Source organism: Nematostella vectensis, chromosome 8 (assembly GCF_932526225.1).
Source record: "Nematostella vectensis chromosome 8, jaNemVect1.1, whole genome shotgun sequence".
NCBI classification, from domain to species: Eukaryota; Metazoa; Cnidaria; class Anthozoa; order Actiniaria; family Edwardsiidae; genus Nematostella; species Nematostella vectensis.
This window is the reverse complement of record NC_064041.1, coordinates 1,745,792-1,771,914: the sequence shown is the minus strand read 5'-3', so window position 1 is coordinate 1,771,914 and position 26,123 is coordinate 1,745,792. Positions and strand designations below refer to the sequence as shown.

General features: G+C 41.2%; 2 protein-coding genes across 2 annotated transcripts; one reads left to right on the top strand and one right to left on the bottom strand.

The window, feature by feature from the left end:
- Window positions 1-174: 174 nt before the first annotated feature.
- Window positions 175-13,058, bottom strand: LOC5509782 (ral guanine nucleotide dissociation stimulator). The gene is made up of 18 exons (XM_048731587.1): window positions 12,844-13,058; window positions 12,058-12,353; window positions 10,746-10,805; window positions 9,515-9,708; window positions 8,669-8,826; window positions 7,328-7,540; window positions 6,248-6,351; window positions 5,783-5,867; window positions 5,472-5,555; window positions 4,720-4,806; window positions 4,348-4,380; window positions 4,002-4,126; window positions 3,848-3,916; window positions 3,639-3,759; window positions 2,790-3,074; window positions 1,614-1,722; window positions 795-917; window positions 175-679 (listed from the first exon to the last, which is right to left on the bottom strand). Exons 1-17 carry the CDS (start codon window positions 12,886-12,888, stop codon window positions 814-816), a joined length of 2,172 nt encoding a protein of 723 aa, XP_048587544.1. The 5' UTR covers window positions 12,889-13,058; the 3' UTR covers window positions 175-679; window positions 795-813.
- Window positions 13,059-20,107: 7,049 nt separating this feature from the next.
- On the top strand, window positions 20,108-26,086 carry LOC116616709. The gene is made up of 7 exons (XM_048731474.1): window positions 20,108-20,122; window positions 20,355-20,467; window positions 22,170-22,454; window positions 22,778-23,201; window positions 23,509-23,713; window positions 24,954-25,188; window positions 25,557-26,086. The coding sequence occupies exons 1-7, from the start codon at window positions 20,108-20,110 to the stop codon at window positions 25,858-25,860; spliced, it is 1,581 nt and encodes a 526-aa protein (XP_048587431.1). The 3' UTR covers window positions 25,861-26,086.
- Window positions 26,087-26,123: the final 37 nt, after the last annotated feature.

The window sequence follows — 26,123 nt, the reverse complement described above, 5'->3', positions numbered from 1 at the left end:
ATGGATACTGGAACTCGGAAGGGGGTGGGGGTGGGGGTGGGGGTAAACCAAATCCATGGATGCCGGAACTCGGAAGGGGGGGGGGGGGGGGGGTGGGTAAATCAAACCCATTGATCCTGGAACTCGAGGGGGATGTACGGAAATAAGACTGAAGTGTAACAGAACCGAGAGAAGTTTGCATTCAAGGGTTTTATTCAGCTATTATATATAATGTATCATATATCTAAAAATTGCTTTATCTTAAAATAGAAAAACTGTACATTTTTTTAATAATGAACCGAAATAAAAATCAATGTACATATAATGCTGAATACAATATGCTTATTTTAAATTAAAAACAAACTTCCTAAAATCCATTCACATAAATTCCTAATATGACATCTACGGTATTTTACGCAGTCTCGAAAGTCCCCCTCCCTCCCCCCACATCCCGTTTTTATACCCACGTATAGCAAATTCCATGTATAGCAAAGTCTATTGGTATTTCCATTCCTAAAGGAATTCCGTCAGTCTGGTAGATTGTTATTTACATGGATCAATAGACTGTTTTGGAGAAATCTAGCCTTCATATCTAATGAGCATTAGCGAGGATTGCCAATTCCTAATGTCATTAATTAAGCCATCCATGCGCGGATGCGTAACGTTGGAGAACAGACCATGTGAATATCACCTGTAAAATCTGTAATAAAATACACGCACGTGATCGAGCAATTTTCTCTGAATGGCATATACCATCCTGGTGAGCCCCCCCCCCCCCCCTCCCCCCCTCTCTACGCCATGCTCAGTAAACCTACCTATTTCATGTGCCGGGTATTATCTTTCCGTCTTTGTTTTTTTCCTCAGGTGAAAGGTTAAGGGTTCCACAGATGAGTTCATAGCATAGTAAACATTGCAGTAGTCGGGCAGCACCAGCTCGTCTGCAAAAAGGGGAAAATGAATGCAATACAATAAATGCTTCGCTGGGAGTTAGGCAACTCATTTACGAGGAGGCGGTTTTTGGCCTCCAGAAACGAGTATCAATTAATCTTGTTTTAAACACTGTCGTGTGAACGTTGTGTGTTTCCTGTTTGTTTGTATTTTTTGCTTTTTCATCGCCCTAGAACTGTGTTCGTCGATAAATTATCACGTTAAACTTGCAAGAATTCGTGTTAGCTACGATTTTTGTTGCCGCCATTTTGAAAAAGTAGAGTCTGGTTTCCCGTGCGATCGCCCCACGTCCTTTTAGACCATTTAGAAAAACGACAGCGATTGATTCATATACAGCTAAATGAGCAATAACAAAACGAATACCACCATGAAGGTAAGGGCTCGTTAATTTACCGAAATAAGAATTTCGAACGGGCATTTAGAGAAGTCCGCGGTTCTAACTATCCCGCCACCCTTGTTTCAAGCCAGTTGTTATCAGAAAAGTTAGATATTAGCAAGGTTAAGTTCGATATCATGTTCCCAAAACCCCCACCCCCACCCCCCCCCCCCCTCTACTTCCGTTTTCAAGCTACTGTACAAGGCAGCTATCAGCGGGATCAGCCTCGATATCATGTCAATTATACCATTTCCCTTTCTTTCACCTTCACATCCCCAACCCCCCCCCCCCCCCCCCCCCCCCTACTTACTCCCGTTGTCAAGCTGTTGTACAAGGCAGTAATCAGCAGGATCAGCCTCGATATCATGCTTGGCGAGACTCGTCCGGATTACCTTCGGCGTTCTCTCCTCGTCTGTCAACTAAAAAATATATATCTATAAATTTTAACCCTTCCCGTATAATGACGGCCCGAAGGTGTCCATATTAAAGGGGTACCACTGCATAGAAACAGTTTTATAGGTTCCGACAGTGTCCGTATTAACGGGCTTCACTTAATGTTCCCCTTTATGTTTCCCTCGGATCCCAAGCAATATAACAAAACTGGTGTTTTACGAGTCCGATGGAGAGCAGTCGCTTTTATTGCGACGCGCGCTACCGTGACCACCTTGACAGTTTTAGGGAGTAAATCAATAAGGATACGAGAAACGTGATTTTCAATTAACACGAACCTCACTAACCAACAAGCCTGGCAAAGAAATACTTGAGTGCCATCAAAACGCGACAACAACCTCAAAGTTATGATATTTTGTGCCGATGAAAACAGTGTTTCACGCATGCGTATTGGCTACTTTCTTAAAACGCTGTATTGTAGGCAAGAGTAGAGCACGTTGCACTATAAACTTTGTTTACCATAAAGTAAAAGTAGAAATAAAACTTTTTTTTCAACGCGACACGCTAGGACTGACATTGGAATTCGCCTGAAAATATTTAAAACGCACTGATTTTCACGTGATTTATCACGCGACCCCGAGAAAGCAAATAGGAGCGTGCTTTTAGTTCGGAGTGAGCTATATAGCAATCCAGTATTTCCAGAAAAAAGAGTAAACGAATACTCTTTTTTGGGGAATAAAATAGCAATATCAATTAGAATTGTATTTCCAGAAAAAAGAGTAAACGAATACTCTTTTTTGGGGTATAAAATAGCAATTTCAATTTAAGACGGCGTGTCACAATTACAGTTGTGCCAACATTTTACGTAAAAGAAGCATAAAACAATCGGGATAAAATCAAATACACAGTGAAAACACAGGTGCTGTGAGGGGGGTGTAGAGGGGGGGGGGGGGTAAAGCCCCAACTTCTCTGGTCATTTGCAGGTATTCTAGGAAAAGGGTGATCACGTGATCGCGAAAGAAGTCTTTCTTATCAATCCAAAACCATCCAGGGTGCACAGCGGCCCGTGAAAAATGAAATGCAAGAAAGAACTTACCCAGACTCCTTTATACATAACTCCTGTGCTTGAGGAACTTTCCAGACTCACGCGGATAATATGGCCCGTTTCATACTCCCGGGGACTGGAGCCGGGTAAAGGTAGCGATAAAGTTAATCTATGCATGGCCTTCTGGCGTGCGGACTGGGGCGAACCAACCAGCGGAGCCCGCAAGCATGGAGAAGAGGGCCTGTGATCACGTGGTAAAGTCAAGCTTTTGGCGCTTGCAGTCTCTGAGCCAGACGAGATCCCGGATGATGTGGATGATGACGACGAGTTGGAGTTCTATTAGACGAATACACGACGGGTTACAATTCTATAAGACGAATTCACGATGAGTTACAATTCTATAAGACGAATACACGATGAGTTACAATTCCATGAGACGAATACACGACGAGTTACAATTCCATGAGACAAATACACGAGGAGCTAGAATTCTATGAGAAGAATATACGAAGAGTTAGAATTCTACCAGACGAACACGCAAGTCATAATTTTATGAGACGAATACATGACGAGTTACAATTCTATGAGACGAATACACGGGAAGTTACAATTCTATGAGACGAATAGACGACGAGTTAGACATTCTACGATAGGAATAAGCCACGAGTTATGATTATATGAGAGACGAGTACACGAAGATTAGAATTCTAAGAGAAACATACACGGCGAGTTGATTCTATGATATGAAAATACGGCGACTTAGAATTCTATTAGACGAATACACGACTATATAAAATTGTATGGGACGAATACACGACGAGATAGCATTCTATAGAATTCTATGAGACGAATATTTTGTTAGAACTCTGTATACTGGTCCCGTCGCTATATTTTACATACGTTTCGACTATGTCGGTGAAGTACAGGTGAGACTTCTGTAGATTTTGAGCCTAGCCGCGATAAGTGGTTTTCAGGCGGAGAGAGCGACAGTTTAGAAATATCGGGGTCACTTTGGTTCCGTCTGAAAAAAAGAGAGATATAATTCCAATTACTCACACGAAATACTAATAAGTACTAATAATAACCAAATAATAACATTAGTGCCATACCTTAGCTTAAATCTGCCACTTCCTCGTTTCTTGACGGAATCTTTTTCCAGTTTACACGAAAGTTCGAAACTGAAAATGTATGATATATAAGGACGGTTTTTACACCTCTGCAAAATTCATAAGCTGATTGTTGTTAGTAGCTGTTGTTATTCACCTTTCCCTCTCCGTAAGCGTTGTGATGTTGTCAAACCAGTGCCGAAAGTTATCGTCTGGTGTTAGTAATGTGTAGTTCTTCGCGGCTTCTTGAAAAAGTTTGATCTGAGCGATGATTTCAAATTCCTAGAACACATTCAAACGCAATGATCTTAAATGTTTTCTTAAAGTTTATAGAAAACATTCAAACGTTATGATCTTGGAGCACAGTAGAAACTTGATGATCTTACATTCAAACGCGATGAATCAAGAGAATACTACGAGGCACCATGCGATTATAAATACAGAGATTAAAAAAAAAAATAATCAAAGAAAAAAAAGAATAATGACTCAAATATAAATCATACCTTTCGCCTCTTGTCAAAATTGATATATCCATCCTGAAAACATACAAAACATTTTTTGAATCGTCTTCTGGCACATTTTCGGAAAATTCCTTCCGCGGGAAAGCATGGTATGTCATACTTCAGACATCTTATACAGATATAAATGACACATGAAGAAAACGTCAGCAAGATCATAAATGCGCAGGCCTATTTTCACACTGGACCCGTCTACGGTATAAATGGCACGGACCTGGTCCAACTTGTATTTCCCGCAAGACTACGTCAGTTTACATTCCATTTCAATAAATGTCATCACACGGTCAACGGTGACATGGCGGAGGTCACCATGACATGGTCAAGGTTGAATCACAAGATCTTAAGTACGTAACTTACCTCAGTGAGGTCGTGGTGAATAGTGTCAAGCATCATTAGGTCCGTGAGGAACGTTCCCAGGTAAGGGACAGTCCCTTGTATGACGCCCTGTACAACGAGAGGAGACGTCAACAAAGGTGTACGAAACCTACACATTCCACAGTAGAGAAGTCAGTGATCTATCTTCGGGGCTCAAGAGAGTTGCTGCCAGTCAAAACCGGAGAGAAGGCAAGGGGAGAGATTTGTTCTCTTTTCTTTCTTTCCGGACTTCGAAACGGTAATGAACGAGCCAAGCAATAGTGAAGACCTTTGCTTTCATCTTTTCTCTTAATCTAGTCTTTTGTTTCTCTTTCCATGGCGTCGTAGAACTGTAACTGAGAGCGCAAGAAATATAGACAGAAAGACGCTTTATTTTTTTCTGTCTCTTATCTTGCCCTCTCACTTCAGGATGCAGTGATGTCTACGACATACAGGTCGGTTCATAACCATTGTGTTGCTTGTTGTTGCTGTTGTTATCGCTATGATCATGTTGTTATTTTTGTTGTTAGGGCTTTTTTTAGACGAGCACCGTTCGAACAATCAATGTTTTCTAAAAACTGAAAAAAAGGAGTAAAAAATAACTAGCTGCTTTCTTGAATAATATTTAACGTCCTCAGGACCTGTATCTTCTTGTGTAAAATAGAAAAAACACGTATGCATTAAAACCTAACTAACATAGGTTGCCACATGCTTTTAAAATGGCATTTCTCATGCAAGTTTTCTGGTCGCTTTACCATTTCCATGAAGCGCGAGCGTCGTTTCCTTAGCGGCTTTTTGTGACCTGGGTCAGCGGCTGTTGTCCATTTCGCTGTGCCTTCCTACGAATAGGAGTAACACAAGACGCTTACATTTTTGGTTCAATATTTCTAGACCAGGATGATTATTATAGTAATTACTAGTTTTGGTGCGTTATTTAGGACCACGAGAATAAAATTCTCATCACATAACATATATCAATCTCTCTGCACTCTTTACCGGTTTGTCTAAGAAATATATTTGTTTGGTCAAGATAATTCAGAAGTCAATCATTTTGTATTATGGGTACCTTATTTAGGACGTCTCTGCTCATCTGCTGATTCTTTTCTTCCGAGCACAATGACGCGAGCTCGTTAAACAAAGCCGTACTCTCCCTGTACGACAAAAGTATTGAATGAATGTAAGGGAATATGACGCGAGCTCGTTAAACAAAGCCGTATTCTCCCTGTACGATTAAAGTATTGAATGAATGTAGAGGAATATGATTCTACCAATCCAGGCAAGGCGTCAAACGCGTTCTGATAACTATGATACGTGTCACCATGGTAACCATATACAATGATATGTGTTTTTATGTATATCATACCGTGGTACGTGTTGCCATGACAACCAGACTAGGCATACCGCCATACGTAGACATACCGTGGTACGTGTTGCCATGACAACCAGACTAGACATACAGCCATACGTAGACATACCGTGGTACGTGTTGCCATGACAACCAGACTAGGCATACCGCCATACGTAGACATACCGTGGTACGTGTTGCCAAGACTTTTTAAGACGATGGATTGAGGCCGACTGCAGGGCGGAGATGATTGCTTTAAGGGACGAGAAGTTCTTTAAATTTCGGCAGCACTGAAAAAAATGGTGCTGTACATTAGAACACAATCTGTCACCCACATCCAACAAAGACAAGCAACGTGTCTGCCCGCAGCTTTGATTTGAATTGAAAAAGTCAAGCGAGTAGCAGTGCATTTTCTTTAATTAAAAAAAACATCAATATTAAAGAAAATAGACATAAACAAAGAAAAAGGCTTTTTTGATAGTATGCCATTGAAACCCGGTGTGATCCTATGAAAACAGAATTTTTTTTGGTAAAAATATACCATTAAGCAGTGTGGGGGATTAAATTCTAAGGCCCAAATCCAGCTCACCTTCGAGTTCCAAAAATAAAACCATTGAGCTCACACGCATCTGACATCTATTTGAAATAAACCTTTCGCTTCGTTCGCCAAGTACGTAAACCAAGACGTGATCACAACACAACTCGAACGGGCAGGGCGAGAAATGTCTTAGCAACTTGTGCGTAATTGTACTAATTTGAAAACTGTTTATAGATATGAAAAAAAAAATTAGCTTTAGATGTATTTCCAGAGAACACTATACTTTCCAGTGTATTTTAACATATCATCATCTTCGCTGTCACCAATAACCGCGCTACTGAAAACTGCATCTTGCACTCGAACCGTCGGATCCACATTTACAGCGAATCATTTTAAGAAGATTCTGCGAGGCGGCTGGCAGATCAGTCGTCAAAGAAAGCACTTTGATGCCGCTAAGTTTCCTGCCCCAATCTTCAAGCTGCATTCCACCATCCGCCGAGATTTGATATGTTATTGATGAATAACTAAGGATAGATTCCCGTTGAAATTCCTTCTATACTAATTTGTTCAGGGTTATGCATATTTTTCGCGTAAAATAACTGGACTAAAAGCAACGACCGGCAGCATGGAATCAAGAGCACCAAGACTGTACCGGTCAATTGAGCTAGGGTCTAGGAGAATCAGTATCAAGGGGGAAAGGGGGGGGGGGGGCGGATTTGAGACTGTACCTGTGCGATGTTGATCCACTGGTTGATGTATCTTCCTCGTTGAGCCGGGCTTTTGTTCTCTGGTGTTTTCAGTATTGACGAGAGAACTTTGAGAGACACGGCGTTGAACTGGTCTACAGTGGCCTGGACCGTAAAGGCTGGTTTGTGGGACCGCTTTCTCCGAGACCACACCGAGCCCATACAGTGCCATGCGATCACTTTACGAAATAACTCCTGCGCACACAAAGTATTGAAACGGACGCGTAAGAAACGGAAGGGGAGGGGTGGGGGGGTGGGGGGCACATTGCTTGGCCGCCAAAAAATGGGTCATTTCTAATAGATCGTCAAATACTATCTCTTCTACCATATGATGACTGCATATTCACTTTCAGAAAATCCTTGGTACGCGCGTTTCATTTTCATCCCTAGGTCAAAATGTTGCTTTGTTTTTGTTCCTTTCTGGAAAATGTAGCTTTCCCTGCATTTTGTATTAAATGCGCTTGAACTACAATTGAGCCGTATTCATTGTAGGGTGAATTGGATTACATCATGATTCAAAAGGATTTAGTTCGCTACTGTAATTAATATCTCATTTGCATTGGGTTTTATAGCTTCCAGACTGAAAGTCGGATCAACTGTGAATCACGTGACCACAAACAGAACCCATAGTGTCGTTAGCACACTAACGACAACAACAAAATGAAGGAAAACATGAATAAAAAGTAATTTGAGAAAAGCCCTACTCTAAATTGCTAATAGCAACAGGATGGTTGCGAAAGAATACTCCTAGCGCGGCAGCACTTAGGGCAAACTGATTTCCATGTAACTGCATTTTCGGCATTGAAAGTAGTTTGGAGCGCCTGGCTATATCTGACTGCTAGTTTGTTTTTAAAAGAGGGTAACGATGACGTAGTGCGTATATCTATAGGGAGTGTTTTCCACACCTTCATCACCTTAACCACCAGAATAAAGCGCGCGTCTTTTAAAGCTTGCACCAAACGAAGTGTGCGTTGCATGACGGTAGTTAAGGTAGGTTTCGAGCGCGCGCATGCTTATAGCTGGAATGGCCTATTTCAAAACCCATTTGGTGCAAAGCTTCTATTCATACAAATGTATCATTGGGATTTATGTCTTATTTTCATTGCGAAAGTCACATTTCTCTAGATAAATACTATGGACTAAATACTTTCAATGACAAGAGTAACAGGGAGCAATGAATTCTGGGAAGATTGGATATGGCCCCTTTAATATTTCAAGTCGCATGTTTCGATCAACAACGCGCACACATGCTTTACTATATAAGGCAATACAATACATATAAGTCAATACACAGGGAGCCCAAGCTCGCAACATCCCACTTACTGCGTCCATAATGGTGAGTTGCTCTGCAAATTTCTCAGGCTCGATAGACAATAGATTGGTTCCGCTTTCTTCTGTATTCTCTGCAGTGAGCTTTTCGACAGCCTCTACCACAAAGTCGACATCTTTGACTAATGAGAGACGAAAGGGTATCGGGCTACCTGTGGAGCAAAGAGAAAAATCTATTAAAGACCCTGGGCACTACTTGCGTGACACATGAGATTGTAGGCCATGAAGTCCTATGCAATTTAGATGTACAACTCAGTAGTTAATTGAATTCGCTGGAATCATGGTGAATTTCAGTCCATCCTAAAACTAAAACGGCTCAATTCTATTTCTAAACTATCAAATAGTACAAAGGAAAGTTGTATATTTGTTTAGTATTGAAAGGTTTGACTATACCAACTAAGCTCAATCTTATAGCAGCATGTTCTTGATTTATGTTCAAACAAATATCGTAAAAAAAGGACCAGACATTATACAATATACCATTGTATCTTTAAATGTAAAGAATAACAAAGTACTATTTGATCGACATTCTTTAACAAAAAGATCTGACTGCGCCTTAGATGAGTGATCGCCTTAGATCGGGATATTTTTATATAGTTGCCTGCATAATACTTCGTAATACATAGCTATACACCCCCCTGATAATAAGCCTCGTATGCGCTTACTGGTGAAGAAAACCCGGCGGTCATTTCAAACAGCAGTCATTATGGATCTGCTCACAGGCTGGCTGAGCTCCCGTCCAACTAAACCAGATAAGTGAGATGGCGTTTCTTATGCTAAAATCGCCTCTTTAACGCCTCCGTTTTAAGGATACCTTGTTTATAAGCTCTATTATCTCACCTTCCCCTTCGTACGGAGTAATGGCAAACATGTCTATCTTGTGCTGCACTTTCTTCTCCAGCTCTCCGCATACATGGTTGCTTATCTCAGTTCTCACAAATCCCAGGATTCTCTTCAGTGTTTGGAACTCTGGTGGATCGTTGAAATCTGATGAAAACTGTTCCAACCATACAAGTAGAACAGCGACTACACCCCTAGAGGAACAAGATGTAAAGAGCAAGGCGTAAGCACTGGGGTGTTACCAGGTGCGCCATGCAATGTAGCAGTTACAATATAATGAGGTGTTTGCAGATGCAACAATATAACAATAATGGGAAGCAATCTGTTATACGGTACAATTATGTGTAGCGATGTGTAACGTGGTGCAAAGATGTGTAACAAAGTGAGAAAATGTGTAACAAGGGCAATTAAGGGTAGAAATGTGTAACAGGTGCGAGAATGTGTAACAATGTGCGAGAATGTGTAGCAAGGTGCAATTAAGAGTAGCAATGTGTAACAAGGCGCTAGAATGTGTAGCAATGTGTAAATAGGTACAAGAATGTGTAGCAATGTGTAACAACGTGCAAGAATGTGTAGCAATGTGTAACAAGGTGCGAGAATATGTACCAATATGTAACAAGGTGCGAGAATATGTAGCAAGGTGCAATTAAGAGTAGCAATGTGTAACAAGGTGCGAGAATGTGTAGCAATATGTAACGAGGTGCTAGGATGTGTAGCAATGTGTAACAAGGTGCGGGAATGTGTAGCAATGTGAAACAAGGTGCGAGAATATATTTTAATGTGTAACTAGGTGCTAGGATGTGTGGAGGAGTAAAGAGGTTTAAGGCGCGCATGCTGTTTCTCTGGTGTGCATCAAAACCGAGTTTTTCCTCTCTTAAAGCGCAGTAAAACCGTGAACACCTAAAATATGTTTGGAATGTTTATTGTCTTCTGACGAATCAGACGCGAGAATTCAGACACTGCGACTTGTTGAGACTTGTTTCTAGTTGACTGTTTGAATATCTCGCGAGTGTTTGGTCGGAACAAACATTCCATACTTATTTCCGGTTTTCACGGTTTTCTTGGTCGCGCTTTAAAGCGTGCATTTTAGTTTTGTTTTTCTAGTGCAACATTCTTGTGGAATCGTTGTCTGCATTATACTCTTATCAGGTAGTAGCTTCATATTTTTACAGGTTTTTTTTATCCTCCTCCCCCCAACACCCACTCACTTTTCTTATGTTTTAGCCTTTACCTTTGAACTCTTTCGCTTATTTCTGGACATTCCTCCTTTCTCCCTTTATATTCTACATACCTACAAACAATACATTAATAAATGAATTCTAAATTGAGAACCGGGGTGATTTATTATGCTCTTTTATAACGATAGACGGTAGCTTGGTCATTAGATAGACGGTAGCATGGTCGTTAGATAGACGGTAGCTTGGTCATTAGATAGACGGTAGCTTGGTTATTAGATAGACGGTAGCTTGGGTCATAATATAGATGGTAGCTTGGGTCATAAGATAGACGGTAGCTTGGCCATAAGATAGACGGTAGAAATAGCAATTCTTCAATTCAAGCATCACTAGGAAGTGTAGCAATTCTCTTATCTTGGTTTTATCTTGACAATTACGGCCTGAAAGGCGCCATATTTCTCTACAGGGGAAAATAAATGACGCAACTTAATCCCTTCAGGATTTTCTTTTCTTGCATAAAAAAACTGATCTTGCATAGAAATGAAGAAATATATTTCTTTACACAAAAACTTTTTATTTCATCGCTTTTATGCTAATTCGCTAAGCATTTTACCAGTGGATGAGCATGTTTGTGTTTCTTGACCTTGTATCTCAACACTAAAATGGGTTCAGCAAAATAATAACAAAACTTGTTTGAGACGAGGAAACCATTTAAGTGCATTGGAGGGTAACCACAAGTACTGGCTCGAATTTCTTTATTTTATTTCATTAAAATGTCTCTTTAAATTGAAAAAAAAATTACATAACATTCAGTTTTGATCTTTTTTATATGTGGAGGCAGGTAAATGTACTTTAATGAAAACGCAATCACTCAAATTGTAGATCATATGTCTGAAACAGAATTTTTGACGAGTTTTCTTAAGACGGTAACAGTCTAGACTCACTCCGCTTAGATAGTCCTTGTGTTTTAGTTGTTTCCCGCGAACTCACAAAATAAAACGAGTAAAAACATCACTCAAGACAATATAATGGACCTCACCAAGAAAATAAAAATAAAATTTAAAAAAAAGGATAAGCCTTCTAGTTCCCGATCGACATTGAGACGCGCGTAAAACGGATCATTGCGTAGACACCAAAAAAATAACATGGGTGAATTGTTCGATTATATTCAATAGAATATTTTATCTTCAACTCATTGAAGGAATTAATCTATTGTTATTATTATTCAGTCGGATAAATTAGTGTAGTGTCCTTAAAGACGCACTTAAGAATTACTGAAGACAAACTAAGAATATATTGATACATACATAAATGAAAATAACGTTTACGGAACTTATTCGAGTGCATTATAATTGCAAGTTTACACACCTTTTCAAGAGCAATTCTAAAACTTCTTCTACCTTCGCGAAGGCTCTGTAGGTCGAAAGGAAAGCTAGCACATAACCAGGATCTAATTCCTCTAACGGCGCTTTGCATGGTGCTAGATTTTCCACAAGTTTCTCCAAAGTACCAGCTTTGATTTTACAAATTCGTATAGTCTCCCATTGAAGATGAGACACTTCGTCCTCTTCGCTCGGGAACCGATCGCTGCTGCGGTAACGAACTTTCTTCAAAGAGACTTCGTAAACAGCGCCATCAACCTTTTCCTCCCGTAAAAATGTTCTCTGTTGGCATTAGACAAGTTTATTCGAATTATAAGTCATTGTCAGACAAGCGAGTGCAAAAATTAATCGAGGTATAAATTGCGACATACTGGTAAAAAAACTTATTTTATATTCAGTTAGAACAAAGTTCCATTTGCGTTGCTACGAAGTAGAATTACATAAATGTAATCGCTTTGACTAAGTTATAATTACTCGTTCGAAGTTACTCAGACTTAACCACACAAGGAAAACAAACATCAAACACGTTTTGTAGTAAAACTCGCACTACCATCACAATGTCACTTATGAATCTGATCTATTGGCGCTTTCCTCGAATACAAAACCATTAATTTACGATTCATGTCTAAACCTCAATTAATACACCCCAAACTGTGGCACTCAATAGACCTTAAAGACGCTTAAACGCGGTCAAAGCCGCACTGTTATCCCTTCTAGGAGCTAGTAAAAGTTTGCAAGAAGCACAGCGGGTCGATCGCAAACTTGCACTCACCGATGGTGAAGCCGGAAGACTAGCAGACTTGCGGATACCTTTCATGATATGACTATTGTCGATATATCATCTCTCTATTCAATCCCCGATGTTTCAGGGGAATTCTTGGAGACGATAGAGCCATTATTAGAGTCAAACCTTTAGTAGTTCTCTAGGTCCATCGCCTGGTCGTCATAAAAAGCCGGAGAGACATTTGATCTCGAATGCTCGCAAGTTGACACCGGAAGTAAAACTTTACTTCCGGCGCATAAAAGAGCAGTCGAGATAACCAGAGTAGAAATTTAAAGCAAACCTGGCGTCAGTTCAAGTTAAAAAGGAGTTTGAGTTTTAGTTCATTCCACCGGAAATAAAGAACGAATATGTTCCACCAATACCGTGTTCTTTCTCGCAATCTCATAAATTGTAATTGTAAAAATAAAAAAAATATGGATCTGTACAGACGAAAAAAGGCAGAGAGACCAGATGCGTGAATGATGTTTAAAAATGGCTTGAAAATAATATATCAAGGAAGCACTAAAACAGAGAAGTTTAGAGTCAAAACTGCATTCTAAGGTGAACGCGCGTCACGTTCCCACTCTCCCCTTCCCCGTAAGCCAATAATGACTCAATCAACCTAACCTATCAGCCCAACAAATGGGGACCGCGGACGGAGTATGTTTTTGAAAAGTGCGTGTGTGTGTGTGTGTGTGTGTGTGGGGGGGGGGGGGGGGGGGGGGGGGAGAGAGGGCTGAGGTGGGGTGGTGGGGGGGGGGGGGTGACAATTGAAAAAAAAAATCAGCACAGGGGCCTAAAAAATGGTTGGAATTAGAGAGTATGCAGAGATTAGAGCGTAATATAGACAAAAAACTTATTTCAAGTCTTTCTATTTTTGAATTTTTCTTTTTCAGACCTTTTTAGCTTAAAAAGCTCCTCCCCGCCCACCGGGATGCCTGACAAAAGATGCGTTCGAATCAAGAATTCTTATCTAATGATTAAACAAGAATTCGATTCCGAGCCTGCAAATCGAAAGATCTAATGGCCAGGTGGCCACTTGGGGGACTAGTGCGGGTGGGTATATCATCCTTAGAAGTGACATTTACGGTACTCAAGAAAGGCGGGTAAAATGAAATCACATTAATTTATTATCATCATTACATGGATGATAGTTAAGAGCAGTTCACATCAGATGTATTTGCTGTCTTGAGATCGGAGCCCAGGCGATAAGGTATCTCTTAAAAATAATAATTAACGCTATGGGAGGGCTCCGTTTACTGTAATACATTTTCCTATCTTTTAACAAATATCTGTTTTTATTTTAAATTTAACATGTCAAAAGGCGGTAGATTCTGGTAATGGAAAGTGGACACAATGGAGTCTTCAACCTTATACAATTTACTAAGACTAAAAGGATAAGATAAGAACATTGATAGAACTATATAGAACTAGAGCATCTAGTACACAAGAAATGATAAAAAAAAGGAGGGAAAATGACGTATATGCACCTATCTCACGGCTAAAATGTAACCCTCTAAAAAGATCATTGTAATTGTAAAGGATGCGCTCGAGATTAAAATGTTTTGCAGCCAGGTGGATCAAGCGAAAAATGACGGCGCCCAAGTTCTTTGCGAGGCAATGCTCTTGAGACGAGGATTTTGCCATCTATACTTTATTACCCATGAAAAAATACGGGTTGCAACATATGGATTATAGAATGCTTATAGAAAGCTTATTTCAAATCGGTGTATACATTTCGCCAATCACGATTATCATGTTTCTTTATCAAAGTCAATTGTTTATCTCTTTTTTAAACATTTATTCTTGTATTAATTTTTTATGAAGAAGCGAAAACCTCATAGATAAGGGTGTGGCCATAAAAAAAATTGAAGAAATAAAGAAAGAGTTCGTTGGGCTTTTATTTTCAATACAGGAGTGCGTTACAATTGTGACCAGGTTTTTGTGGTGACAAAAATTAGAACAGATGCGCAGAAGAAAAAAACTTTTAATTGCAATGATTTAAAATGTGGCAGTGAAAAAAATGAAGCATGAACGGATTCTTATGCGCATCCCACATCAAGAAAATCCAGCCCAGTAAACATATCAATTCTTCATTTGTAATACCTGCAAGTTCACTGTCATCAACCGCATCGCGGGTTAACTTTATGATTTAGAATTGGAAAAATATGACTGGGATTTTGACCATTTTTGGCCAATTGAGAAGAACTTTTGTCTCGGTACCAGTCCTACAACGCGAAATCTTTCTTCATACAAAAAGGGCACTCATGCCTTTTTTTTTCTTTCAGCTGGCATCACATCATGAAGAGTTCATTGGTTGTAGCCTTGTTGTTTGTCGCTATGGGATTTGTGGTAAGCTTTGGAAAGTGCTCTAGAGTACCTTTATCACATCAGTCAATCTTGTTTTAAAAACTGTCGTTTTTCCAGCTCGCTCGGCCATTTCCTTATTAGGCATTACATATTTGGGAGTCCGCTTCAATCATTCTTTCGCTTTTTTATCGCTCTAGAGCTTTGTAAGTCGAGAATTTCCACGTAAACTTGCAGGAATTCGTGTTTACTACGATTCTGCTGGCAGCCATCTTGGAAGTGGAGCCTAGTCCCTAACGTTTTGGAATATCACAGGTCTCCCTCTGGCTCGCCCCAGGCTCTTTTACACCATTTAGAAAAACGACAGCCATTGATTGAAAAATTAAACGAGACTTACCTGGAGTACAATGTACCCAAAACTGTATGCAAATCTCGTATTGCTCTAACAAGGTAACAATAATAACTAGACGTTTCATGAGCAGCTATTAAGTATGGCATTAGCAAACATACTTCCAGTCTTGACTGGCCTATCGTAAAGCTGCGTAAATACAGAATCAGAACGCCAGTCAGCTACACGCATAATTTTCTGTATAGGAACATTTGCAGCCTTAGCTGCTGATGTAGAAGCACTTCTGGTGCTAAGTGGCTTAAAAATGTCAGTGTTAATTCCTGCTGCCTTCATTGTTTGTTTGATCCAACGTGGTACACTGTCCTTTGACGCAGGTCCATGTGGTGCAGTATGGCATATCAGTAACTGCTTTGTTTGTTTTCGAAAAGGAGCTGTTCTTTGAATGTAGACATCAAGGGCCTCTTTCCCTGCTAGCAGAGGCCTCTTTTCTCTGTATTTCGCTGGGCTGGAGTTCGCGAGGAAAAGATACCTCTGCCATGGGTCGAAACTGTCTCTGTTGCGCATGCGTTAGCGTTAATAAGCGACCGACGTGCCAAAACCCGTACCATCGCGCGAAAGCTGTCAATATGCTAATATGCTTTGCATGGGTTTAGTCGGAAATCATGAATCAAACTCCGGTTAGTTCTCCTCTCCGAAAAAAGAAAAAAACTGTTCAATTTCAATCACCTAAAACGTCACTAAAAAGATTGAACAACAAACGCAGCAAAGACGAGTTTTGTCTTGTTTGTGGGATTAATTTTAAGACATCTGGGCAGGCGAGTTTCTTCAATGTAAATATCGCACAGTTGGATTCGAAGAAAATGTTACAAAACTTTTTGGTAAACTTAGATCAGCTATTCCCAAAAGAATATGCAAAACCTGTAAACGGAAGATTGACTCGTTAGTCAAAAGAGAGAAAATTCTGAATGAAGATAAGGCATTGAATGGCTTCTTTTATAATTTGTCGCGTGATATTTCTACGGAGGACGCCGTTTCGAATGCGGGCTTATTATCCCGCAGCGGATATACGTTTTATGCATGCGCTAGTCATTGTGGGCTCAAATAGTGGCCAGTAATTTTAATGAACGGAGCATGCGCTCTGGATCTCGTCCACGTCCGTGGACGGCGGTTTGATCAAACGAACTTGCGACCCATGGCAGAGGTATCTTTTCCTCGCGAACTCCAGCCCAGCGAAATACAGAGAAAAGAGGCCTCTGCTAGCAGGGAAAGGGCCTCTACAACACACAAACTCTTATCTGGGGTAAAACTAGTGAAAACTATAGGCGATAAATGTCTGTTCTTGCCTCCTTTGGCAGATGTCTGCTTTAAGATGGATGAAACATAGAATATGTATTTCCCAGGAGTGACAGTCATATCCTCAATAGATAATGTCTGTAGTGTTTGAGTTCTCTGGGCTGACAGCAGAGCCATAAGCATAACCAGCTTCTGAGTAAGTTGCTTTAGTGACATTTCCCCAAAAGATGGTAGACTTTTAAGATATGTCAAAACTGTATGTGGGTTCAATGTTGAAACAGTGCGGGCTTCTCATTAAACAATCCAGTCATGAATGGTGACACCAGTGGGAGCTCACCAACTTTGAGACCGTCTATCAAAATAAACGATGATACTGCACTTCTGGCTGTAGCAACAGCACTAAAACCAACAGTTTTAGACGGAGATGTAAGGAAATTCAGAACGTTTCGCAGACTTGGCTGTATCTGATTAACTCCATTATCCAAGCAATACTTGACCCAGGTCTTGACATAAGTTTTATATTGCTTTCGAGTTCCTGACCGCCAAGACTTTAAAATGATTTCCAAAGGCTCTCCTTGTACCCCCTGCGCAACTAGCGATGACCGGACACAAGACAACCAAGAAGCTGAAGCTTTGGATACAGTGGATGTACCTTTTCTGGCTGAAACGGCAGAGCTAAGGTCTGTTTGCGCATCTTGATTTGCACTGGTGGAGCCTTGAGCAGCTGAAGCAGGGAGGGGTACCAAAACTGTGTTGGCCAATGAGGGATTACTATGATTGCTGTTGTGCCGCTCTCCTCTATAAATTGTAGAACTTTGCCTATAAGGCTGAAAGGAGGAAAGCAATATATCAGATTATATTTGCTCCAGTCTAACAAAAAAGCATCAATAGCTATAGCCCCAGGGTCTGGTCTCCAGGCAACATAAGGAGTAACTTTATAGTTCAGTCTGGAAGCAAACATATCTATGTCTGCGGTGCCCCATCTACATACAAGGCTACTGAATGCATTTGCATCTAATGACCATTCAGTGTTACTGTTAAATTTCCGGCTAGCAGCATCAGCCTCAGTATTCAATTTGCCTGGTATGTGGGAAATGGCCAACTTCAGTTGTCTGCTCATGCACCACATTGTTATCTCTCTGGTGTTGCACTCTCTGGATTTAGTGCCTCCCATGTTCCGTATACAAGACACAGCAGTTGTATTATCACAGAGCACTTTAATGTGGGTAGATTGCATGTGGTCACAGAGGGATTTCAAGGAAAGCAAGATGGCCTTGAGTTCCAAATAATTGATATTGGATTGAGACTCCTTAAATGACCATCTACCCCCTGTTATCATGTCTGTATCTTCCAACACCCCTCCCCAGCCTTTTAGAGAGCTGTCAGTTTTAAGTATCACTGCAGGAGGAGGTGAGATAATGGCTTGAGGATGTTTATCAACACCCTGTATCCACCATAGTAGGTCCTGCTTTGGCAAAGGGGAGAGGACCATTTTCCCTCAAGATTCCAACCATTGCATTTCAATGCATCAGTTTTGTCATTCTCTAGAGCTCGATAATAAAGTTGAGCATATTGTACCCCTGAAAAAGCAGATACCACAAGGCCTACAACAGAGGCAACATCTCTGATGTTTACCTGGCCTTCCTTTTGTTCTAGTGCAGAACATGCTGACCTTATTTTGTCTACTTTTTCAGGGACCATGGAGATGGTCATGTTCTGTGAATTGAGAATGAACCCTAAAAACTTGGCTGTTTGAGCTGGGGTGGTGACAGATTTTGTCTTGTGTACAGTAAACCCCAGTGACTTTAGTAATGAGACAGCTTCTGAAATTTCCTGCAACAATTTGTCAGGGTTATCAGCCAAGAGAAGGATATCATCAATGTAGCCCACTAAGAGATTCCCTTTTTCTCCCAGGCTAGCAAGAACTGGTTTCATAAGCTTTGTAAAAACCCAAGGTGCAGATGCCAATCCATTAGCAAGGCAGGAATACTCAAAAACAGAGTCATTGAACTCAATTCGGAGGTACATTCTGTACCTGGGATGTACAGATACAGAATAATAAGCATCCTTGAGATCTAAAACTGCCATCCAGTCCTTTTTTATCAGCTGAGCAGCTGATTGGAGGGATTCCATTTTAAAATGGTGGTAGGCTACAAAGGTATTTAATCTCTTAAGATTAAAAACGAGCCTGTGTGATCCATCCTTGTTTGGTCTAGTAAAAACCGTAGAGATGAATTCACCCTCACAGTGAAAAGACTTTGATAATACTCCTTTATGAAGTAACTTGTCTATCTCATTAGCTATAATCAAACTTTCCCCTTTAGAAAACCTGAAATGGGGTACAGTTGATTGATTAGGTATGCTATTGAGTTCCAACTGGTAGCCAGTAACAATCTCAAGAATGCTAGGGTCTGATGTGATCAGCTCCCAATTTGAGACATGATTAGATATATTGCCAGCAATAAAAGTATTGGCAACACTTACATTTGGTGTTGCAGAGCAGGCTTGGCCTACTGTGATGGGCGCTTGCCCTGGATGGAGCTCTTCTGAGTTGGCTCCCTTCGTTTCCAAGACTTGTAATTTTGGCTGTTCCAGTTTTTTGAGCTCCTTCTGTGGTTGTTGACTTGAGAGGACCTGAAGCTCTGGGGCCCCTTTTTTGACTGCAACTTGGCCCCAATTTTATTGACATCTCCGATGTCTTTGAGATGCTTTTGCAAATCGTCCCCAAAAAGCATGTCCGTGAATGGGACTTGAGGGGAGCACAGAGCAGCATATTCTCTGCCAATGTCTGGCTTCATCAAAAGCCTTCTTTGCATATTAAGCTCATAATTAGCATGAGTAATAAGTGATAATGCTTCTAGGCCAAACTGTTTTATCTGCTGGACAGAGGCTGCGTCCAAGCTTCCTTTGGCTGACATGCACATGTCTGTCAATCGGGTCAAAGGCATAATACCTTTCACGAGCGCATGTTGTAGTTTATAAAACTGAAGGTCTCGTTTTTGGGTATGCTCACGGAGCTTACGCCATATTCCCGGATTGACTCTCGTAGCTTTAGCAGCAGGGCAGTTTTCAGGCCTGTCTTGTTTGTCAAGCTTCTCTTTAAGCGTTTTATCGGGGATGGCAAGTTGCGTGGGGAGACGATTGTTTTCAGTAGTCACCAGGTCACTAACGATCTGTGCGGGATCCCTGTGATCCCCCGGACGTGACGCAGGAAGGGCTGGGGAGGTGCAATAGGTTTCCGTTGACGTCATCAACCACAGGAAACCCGAAAAAACACAGGAAACCCTAGAAAAGCTCCAGAGACTAAGATACGCGTTTCCTACAATGCCGAAAGAATTGGTTTCTTATAATCATCGAATATACTTTTCTTGAATACCTACACCAAGAGTCAAAATCCATTTAATCATTGAAACCTTTCTTTTAGCTAGCAGTTCTTCTTGAATAAGAACAGCGCAATTTTTACCCAACCTTGGTTCGTCGCCTTCTTGTTGGATAACAATGGAAACATCAGACTCTTACAAAAATGGAAAAAAAAACTGCCAAGGCATTATTGTTATGTTTGTACTTTCAGGCATGCGATGAGCTATACCCAGTCTCCGTGGCCGAGGATCTGTTGAAGAAGCAGCCTGATTGGTCAACCTCTGATCAGATAGAGCCCAGTACCGCGAACCACGACCAGATTGCGTAAGACGCTAAGCGTTTTCTTCTTTTTTTTTTAACTTCTAGCAAAACCCTACGGGCTTCTTTTTATAGTACATAGGCCTTTTACTGATGGTCAATGCTTTTATGCACTTCATTTTAAATTTCAAATGCGATACCATATATTTCACGGTGACCAGATGACTGCACTTATCTTCAGATGTGGATTGCTGGCCAATCAGAACGAGCGTTTTATCTAGCCAATTAGAACGAGCGTTTTATATGCACGAGAGAATCGTAGGCGAAACAATTGAGTGACTTCGATGTAATTGCGCGGATGTTTGTGTGTGTGTGTGTGTGTGTGGGGGGGGGGGCTAATTGAAAACGGGGCAATTATTTACATATTACCACAGTTATATATGATTAACTTTCGTATGTCTTTTTTTGTTTTTCAAGTATTAAATTATCGTAGATGCTTGAAAATGCACGACTCCACGGGTTTATTGAACTCGAGTAAACAACTCGAGCTAACTACACATGACGTCTTGCAAGCCCTTCACACTTGCCCTTTTTCAATTGAAGTTACATAACGCATACGTCATTAAAAGCTTGCCAGGCAATATTCACATCACAAATCTTGCAGAACAAACAAAGAACAAATCAGGGGCCGGTTGCACAAAGCCTGGATAAGTCTTATCCACCGGTTAAATCCTTATCCAGCGGATAAAAGTTATCCGAGTGGCGTGATTCGGTTGCACAAAGCCCGAATAAAAGTTATCCAGCGGTTAAAGTTATCCGGATGATAGCGGTCGGATAAAATCTTATCCACCGAATACTTGCTTTCAAAATTTTTTGTCAGAATTTACATTAATTTTAGACGCAGTGAAAGTTGAAACACATGCAAACGACGAATTTTACTGTTCTTGATGAACTACGAACTTACATGCAACTTTGGCAGGACTGGAATCAAACTATATTGTCTGTCGAGAAATGTGACTCCCAAAGACAGGAAGAAGCTAAATACTATCCCCTGTGATCATTCAATGATTTACATGCACTTTGCCTCGATAAACTGTTTGTTTTCTGGCACTTTTAGTAGCTTTTTCAACGGTCTCCATTTTGTTTGAACGTAAAACAGAGCGCGCTTTGCATATTTACCATGGAAACGGGAAGCCATTTAGTGGTAAATGATGGCGATTTGGCGGATAGTTATCCAGCCTTCTATCCACGCTTTGTGGAACGCTATTTTATCCGCCGGATAACTATTCGCTGGATAGGGATTTTATCCGGCGTTTAGCGCCTATCCGGCGGATAACTTATCCAGGCTTTGTGCAACCGGCCCCAGATGTTTAGTTCATGACATATAAGACTCACAATTCAGTCCTACTTACTTTTTGGGGGGGAGAGACTAATTTGAACGGGGCTCAGATTCGAAGGGCGCTTATTCACTGCGACATAAGGAGGGCACAGATTCGAAGGGCGCTTATTCGCTATTCTGCGACATACGGAGGGCACATATTCGAAGGGGGCGCTAAAAACGAGTATTGGCGGCAAATCTCAAGGATATTAATATATATATATTTTTTTTCTGTGTATGTTTTGTCTTCACGTTGTTAACAAATTACACTCTCTGAATTAATGGCTTCCGTCTTTCAAGAATTAATCACAATTCTACCTTACTGAAAAATGTTGTCCATTTTCTTGTGTAACGAATCATCCTTTTTATTGTCTACTTTTATTTTTACAGGTCTCCAGAGCCTGCTCTCTCTCTATCAGATCAGAACAGTAACGATATCCAGTGGATTAAGACCAACATCGTAGATGCGTACGGCTTTAAAAAGCACGCTTCCATGGATATGTGGATCTCGCAGCCGAACTTTAAAGGTAAATTTGGCACGAGGCAATTCACAACGGCAGCCGAGAAGGCCAAAGCGTTCTTTAAACGCAACAACAACTGGGAAGCCACCAAGAAAAACCCTGCTTTCCGAACGAGTCGAAGCTGCACCAGTCTGCTCTACATTACAGCGGCCAGGTAATTTACGACGCGCAATGGTCAGAAAAACGTCGGGACATTACGCCATCATAACTGAATAGTTTTCGAGGCGCGGCCATTTTGAAATTTACCATATTGAATTATTGGCCAAGAACACACAATGCGCTCATTTTAATTTGATCTAAAAAAGTCCCTTATACCATTGACGGCTATCATTCATTAATCCGGGTCTTATTCCCGGAACGTCGCTTTCGAGCTTGGCATTTTACGAAAAAAAAATTTTTTGTGGAAGACAGCACATTTGTAGAGGAGGGAAGTAACGCAAGTAAGATTTCCTCGTTGTGTGACGTTTTTGTTTTCAGGTATTTATACGTCACGCAAGTATTATACGAACAAAGCGGGAAAAAGCTGGCCCCTTGTGAACGGTCACGTGATGGCAAGACAGTCATCCCTTCATCCGGGGTCTGTTACCCGGAACCGTACGGCACTGCTTCGTGCACTTCCGACTACGATGTCGGACTAGTCGGAGAGGCCTCGGGAACGTTGACGATGGAATTCAACAATTTCTTTAAAAAGGAGTTCGGGAAGCCTTCAGAGCTTGTATTCGACACGAATGTTTACGCGTTTACTCTGGAATTTGCCATGCCGTTTATATTCAGTGGGTTGCCGCAAGGGTTTGAGGCGAGTGTAAAGAGAGAGGAGAGCACGCCCGAGTTCCGTGCGCAGGAGCTCGTCAGCGCCTATTACAAAGTCTACAAGTACAACGAGGGGTTCTTCGATAAAATGGTGAGATAATTGCCTCTAGCTAAGCCCCGTTCCGCACTCTTCTCTGGCCTGCGAGAAACAAAACGGTAATAGCTAGGCTTCCAGTCAAGTTCTGTCTTCCATTCGGATAATTCGCATCATTGGGTCCCATATGGCTTTTTCGACCCCCAACCCCTCAACCCATCTCCAATTCTGAGTTTCCGCAAGCAAAAGACGAATTCATTTAAGCAACAAGCGAACCCATTTCTCTTCCCTCACCCTCCCCTTTCATCCATACCCCAATCGCCTGGTCAGTAACTTACCGGTTTAACTGTACCTCAACACACAGGTGAAAGGTGCGACGAATTCATTCAGGCAACAAGCGAACAGTCTTAAGACTAACCTGATAAAATGGCTGAAGAAAATTGATGCTTTGAACAAGAAAGTCTCCCTCAAAGGAAGCAACATCCGCGATAGACATAACGGAGAGTACCAGAAGCTGGTCCAAGCCATGACTACCGCTGGAGGGTACAGGAACCCTAGAGATAAGCTAGGTAACACAATAGCACTTTAACTATCAACTATCCTACACTATTTTACAGTAGTATTATATTTAATTAATCTTGATTTGAAAACATTATTTTTTTCTTGCTCGGTTTAATCCTTATTAGGACATTGCATACAATATTTGGGTACCACTTCAACAGTGTTTTCGCATTTTTTATCGCTTTAGATCCCCGTACGCCGATAAATTTCAAATAAACTTGCAGCAACTCGTGTTTCCTACGTTTTTGCAGGCATCATTTAGTAGAACAGGCCCCGACCCTAACGGTTTAGAACATCACAGGCTTCCTACCCGAAGACCATTTATAAAACGGCATCCATTTGTTCTTGACAGGATTATAATACGTATTAACATACTTTGGATGCCCTCTACCAATCTTCTACGATGATCTTTGATAAGAACAAACGGCACTGAAGACGACATTAAATTAGTTTGATCAGGATCCTTATTAACTGATGGCGCTCTAAATAATATGCAAACCAAAGGCCCAGACTACTTTAGGCGCGCACAGCTAGTCACAAACGATGCGCAAGAAAATTAAACTGAGGACCAAACATTTTCGGGCTCGTGGCTTGATTACACGACACACAAAAAATCTTATTGCAAAATCTCTTATGGCGCATATACTCAATGAGTCAGAAAGTTTACTCAAGGCATAAAAGTTTGTGTACACTTTCACGTATGTAACGTCGAAATCACCCCAAAAGGTCATCCCAATCTTCTCGTTATAATCAGGCGTGTACTCAGGATTTGCTGAGGGAGGGAGTTATAGGTAACATATTGAAATAGTACTTTACAATCCTTCAAGAAGAAATGGTCTCCTTGTCGGTGCTCAGGAAAGCGAGCACCCTGCGCCTTCACCTGTGTACGTCCCTGGTGATCACTGGATTTTACCTAACTATGTTTGGCCAAATTAGGCTTAAGGCATACGTCGAACTGAACAAGTATCTAATTCAGTCGAACCTTTTGTATGCAAAATAGGTACGTGGAAGGTACAACGTTCGCCACGAATCAGTGAGTGTGGTTAATAGATTCGAGTACGATTTGTCAACGTATGTCTCCAGTGGGAAAAAAAAACTCGACTCAGACACGCTTTTTAAGTTTTGTGCGATGTATGCCTTTATCCTAAGAAATCTTTGATCGTGGTGGGCATTATATTTTCTCAAAATATGTTTTCCAAGAAAGGAAATGTCCTTCCACCATTTCATTAGATCGATATTATTTTTCAGAGAAACTGGCCGAAGCTCTGCTCTACGCCGCGGAGGCCTACCATTCCCGTGGTGCTATTCGGCACGTGGTGGGTGGTACCCAGATGAAGGTTGTGGATAACCAGAAGTCGCTCTCCACGAATGACCTGTGGGCTTCGATGGTAGAGAACTGGGGGGATTCAAACAAGGAATTCGCGCATTGTGGTGGGATCCCTGTGGAGGAGTGCTTCCTGAAGATGAGCAAGTACATGTGGAGGTTTGGGCCGAGTTCTCCTCACATGATATGATTTGATTATGGGTGTGACGCATTCGAGGAATGTAGTGTGGTAGATTAAGGGTATTGATCTAAGTCATTATCATTATCATGCCGTCAGCATAACCAGTCATCAATTCATCATCATTACCATCACTATCATCATGTCATTATTCCCACAAATTGTAATCTTTTTTCATCTCCGCCCCCTTCCCTCTGTCTCTCCTACAAAGGGTACTATACGATATATACGTCATTAACAAAGGGGGAAGGGGAAGGGGGCGGGCGCACCCAACCGAATTATGCTCATGATCAATACAACCATTTTACATCACTTTTCCATCACCAATGTTCGCAAATATTCTCTGCAGAATGCTACAAGCAATGAAGATTGTACGGAGCCGTCTTTCTCCTAACGGCCGCGCAGGACTGGTGAACTTCGCCGAGCCCCTTGCCAACCCAGAAGTCCTAGCGGAAATGTGGTTGCACTACAAGAAGCGTGGTAAAACAGCCATACCAACCTACAAAAAACATCTTCAACAATTCTTCAGGCAGTTTGGGTGCACAAACGAAGTATTCGGTAAACCGCTGACAGCACAGTGCGTATCGCAGATGCATGATCAAATCAACAAGTACAACAGCCGTCTTGCAAGCGAGGCTAAGGACAGAGAGTAGACTGGTGACGATTCCGAAGGAGAGAGTATTGGCTTGGGACAAGTTAAAGGGACGGGTAAGCGAGGTAAAAGAAAAGAGAGAAGAATGGGAACGAGTCAGAAGGGCAGAGAGTGGAATTCATACCAGGATGATGACACGTGCAAGGGCTCATGGGATACTAAGTGCATAAAAATCCCAGAAGTCTACTAGAAAGGTCTTGCGCATGCTCAGTGCAATCTTAACATAATCTAAAATGAAAACGGCAAATGAAAATTAACAGTTGT

What these genes read in the sequence shown, in the direction of transcription:
- LOC5509782 (XM_048731587.1), bottom strand. Translation starts at nt 12,888, where the DNA reads ATGAAAGGTATCCGCAAGTCTGCTAGTCTTCCGGCTTCACCATCG. An exon ending in TTAGAATTGCTCTTGAAAAG is followed by an intron (nt 10,806 to 12,057) that starts GTGTGTAAACTT and finishes TATTGTTTGTAG; the next exon opens with GTATGTAGAATATAAAGGGA. An exon ending in ACGCTTACGGAGAGGGAAAG is followed by an intron (nt 3,917 to 4,001) that starts GTGAATAACAAC and finishes ATACATTTTCAG; the next exon opens with TTTCGAACTTTCGTGTAAAC.
- LOC116616709 (XM_048731474.1), top strand. An exon ending in AGGGGTTCTTCGATAAAATG is followed by an intron (nt 23,202 to 23,508) that starts GTGAGATAATTG and finishes CTCAACACACAG; the next exon opens with GTGAAAGGTGCGACGAATTC. An exon ending in ATGAGCAAGTACATGTGGAG is followed by an intron (nt 25,189 to 25,556) that starts GTTTGGGCCGAG and finishes TATTCTCTGCAG; the next exon opens with AATGCTACAAGCAATGAAGA.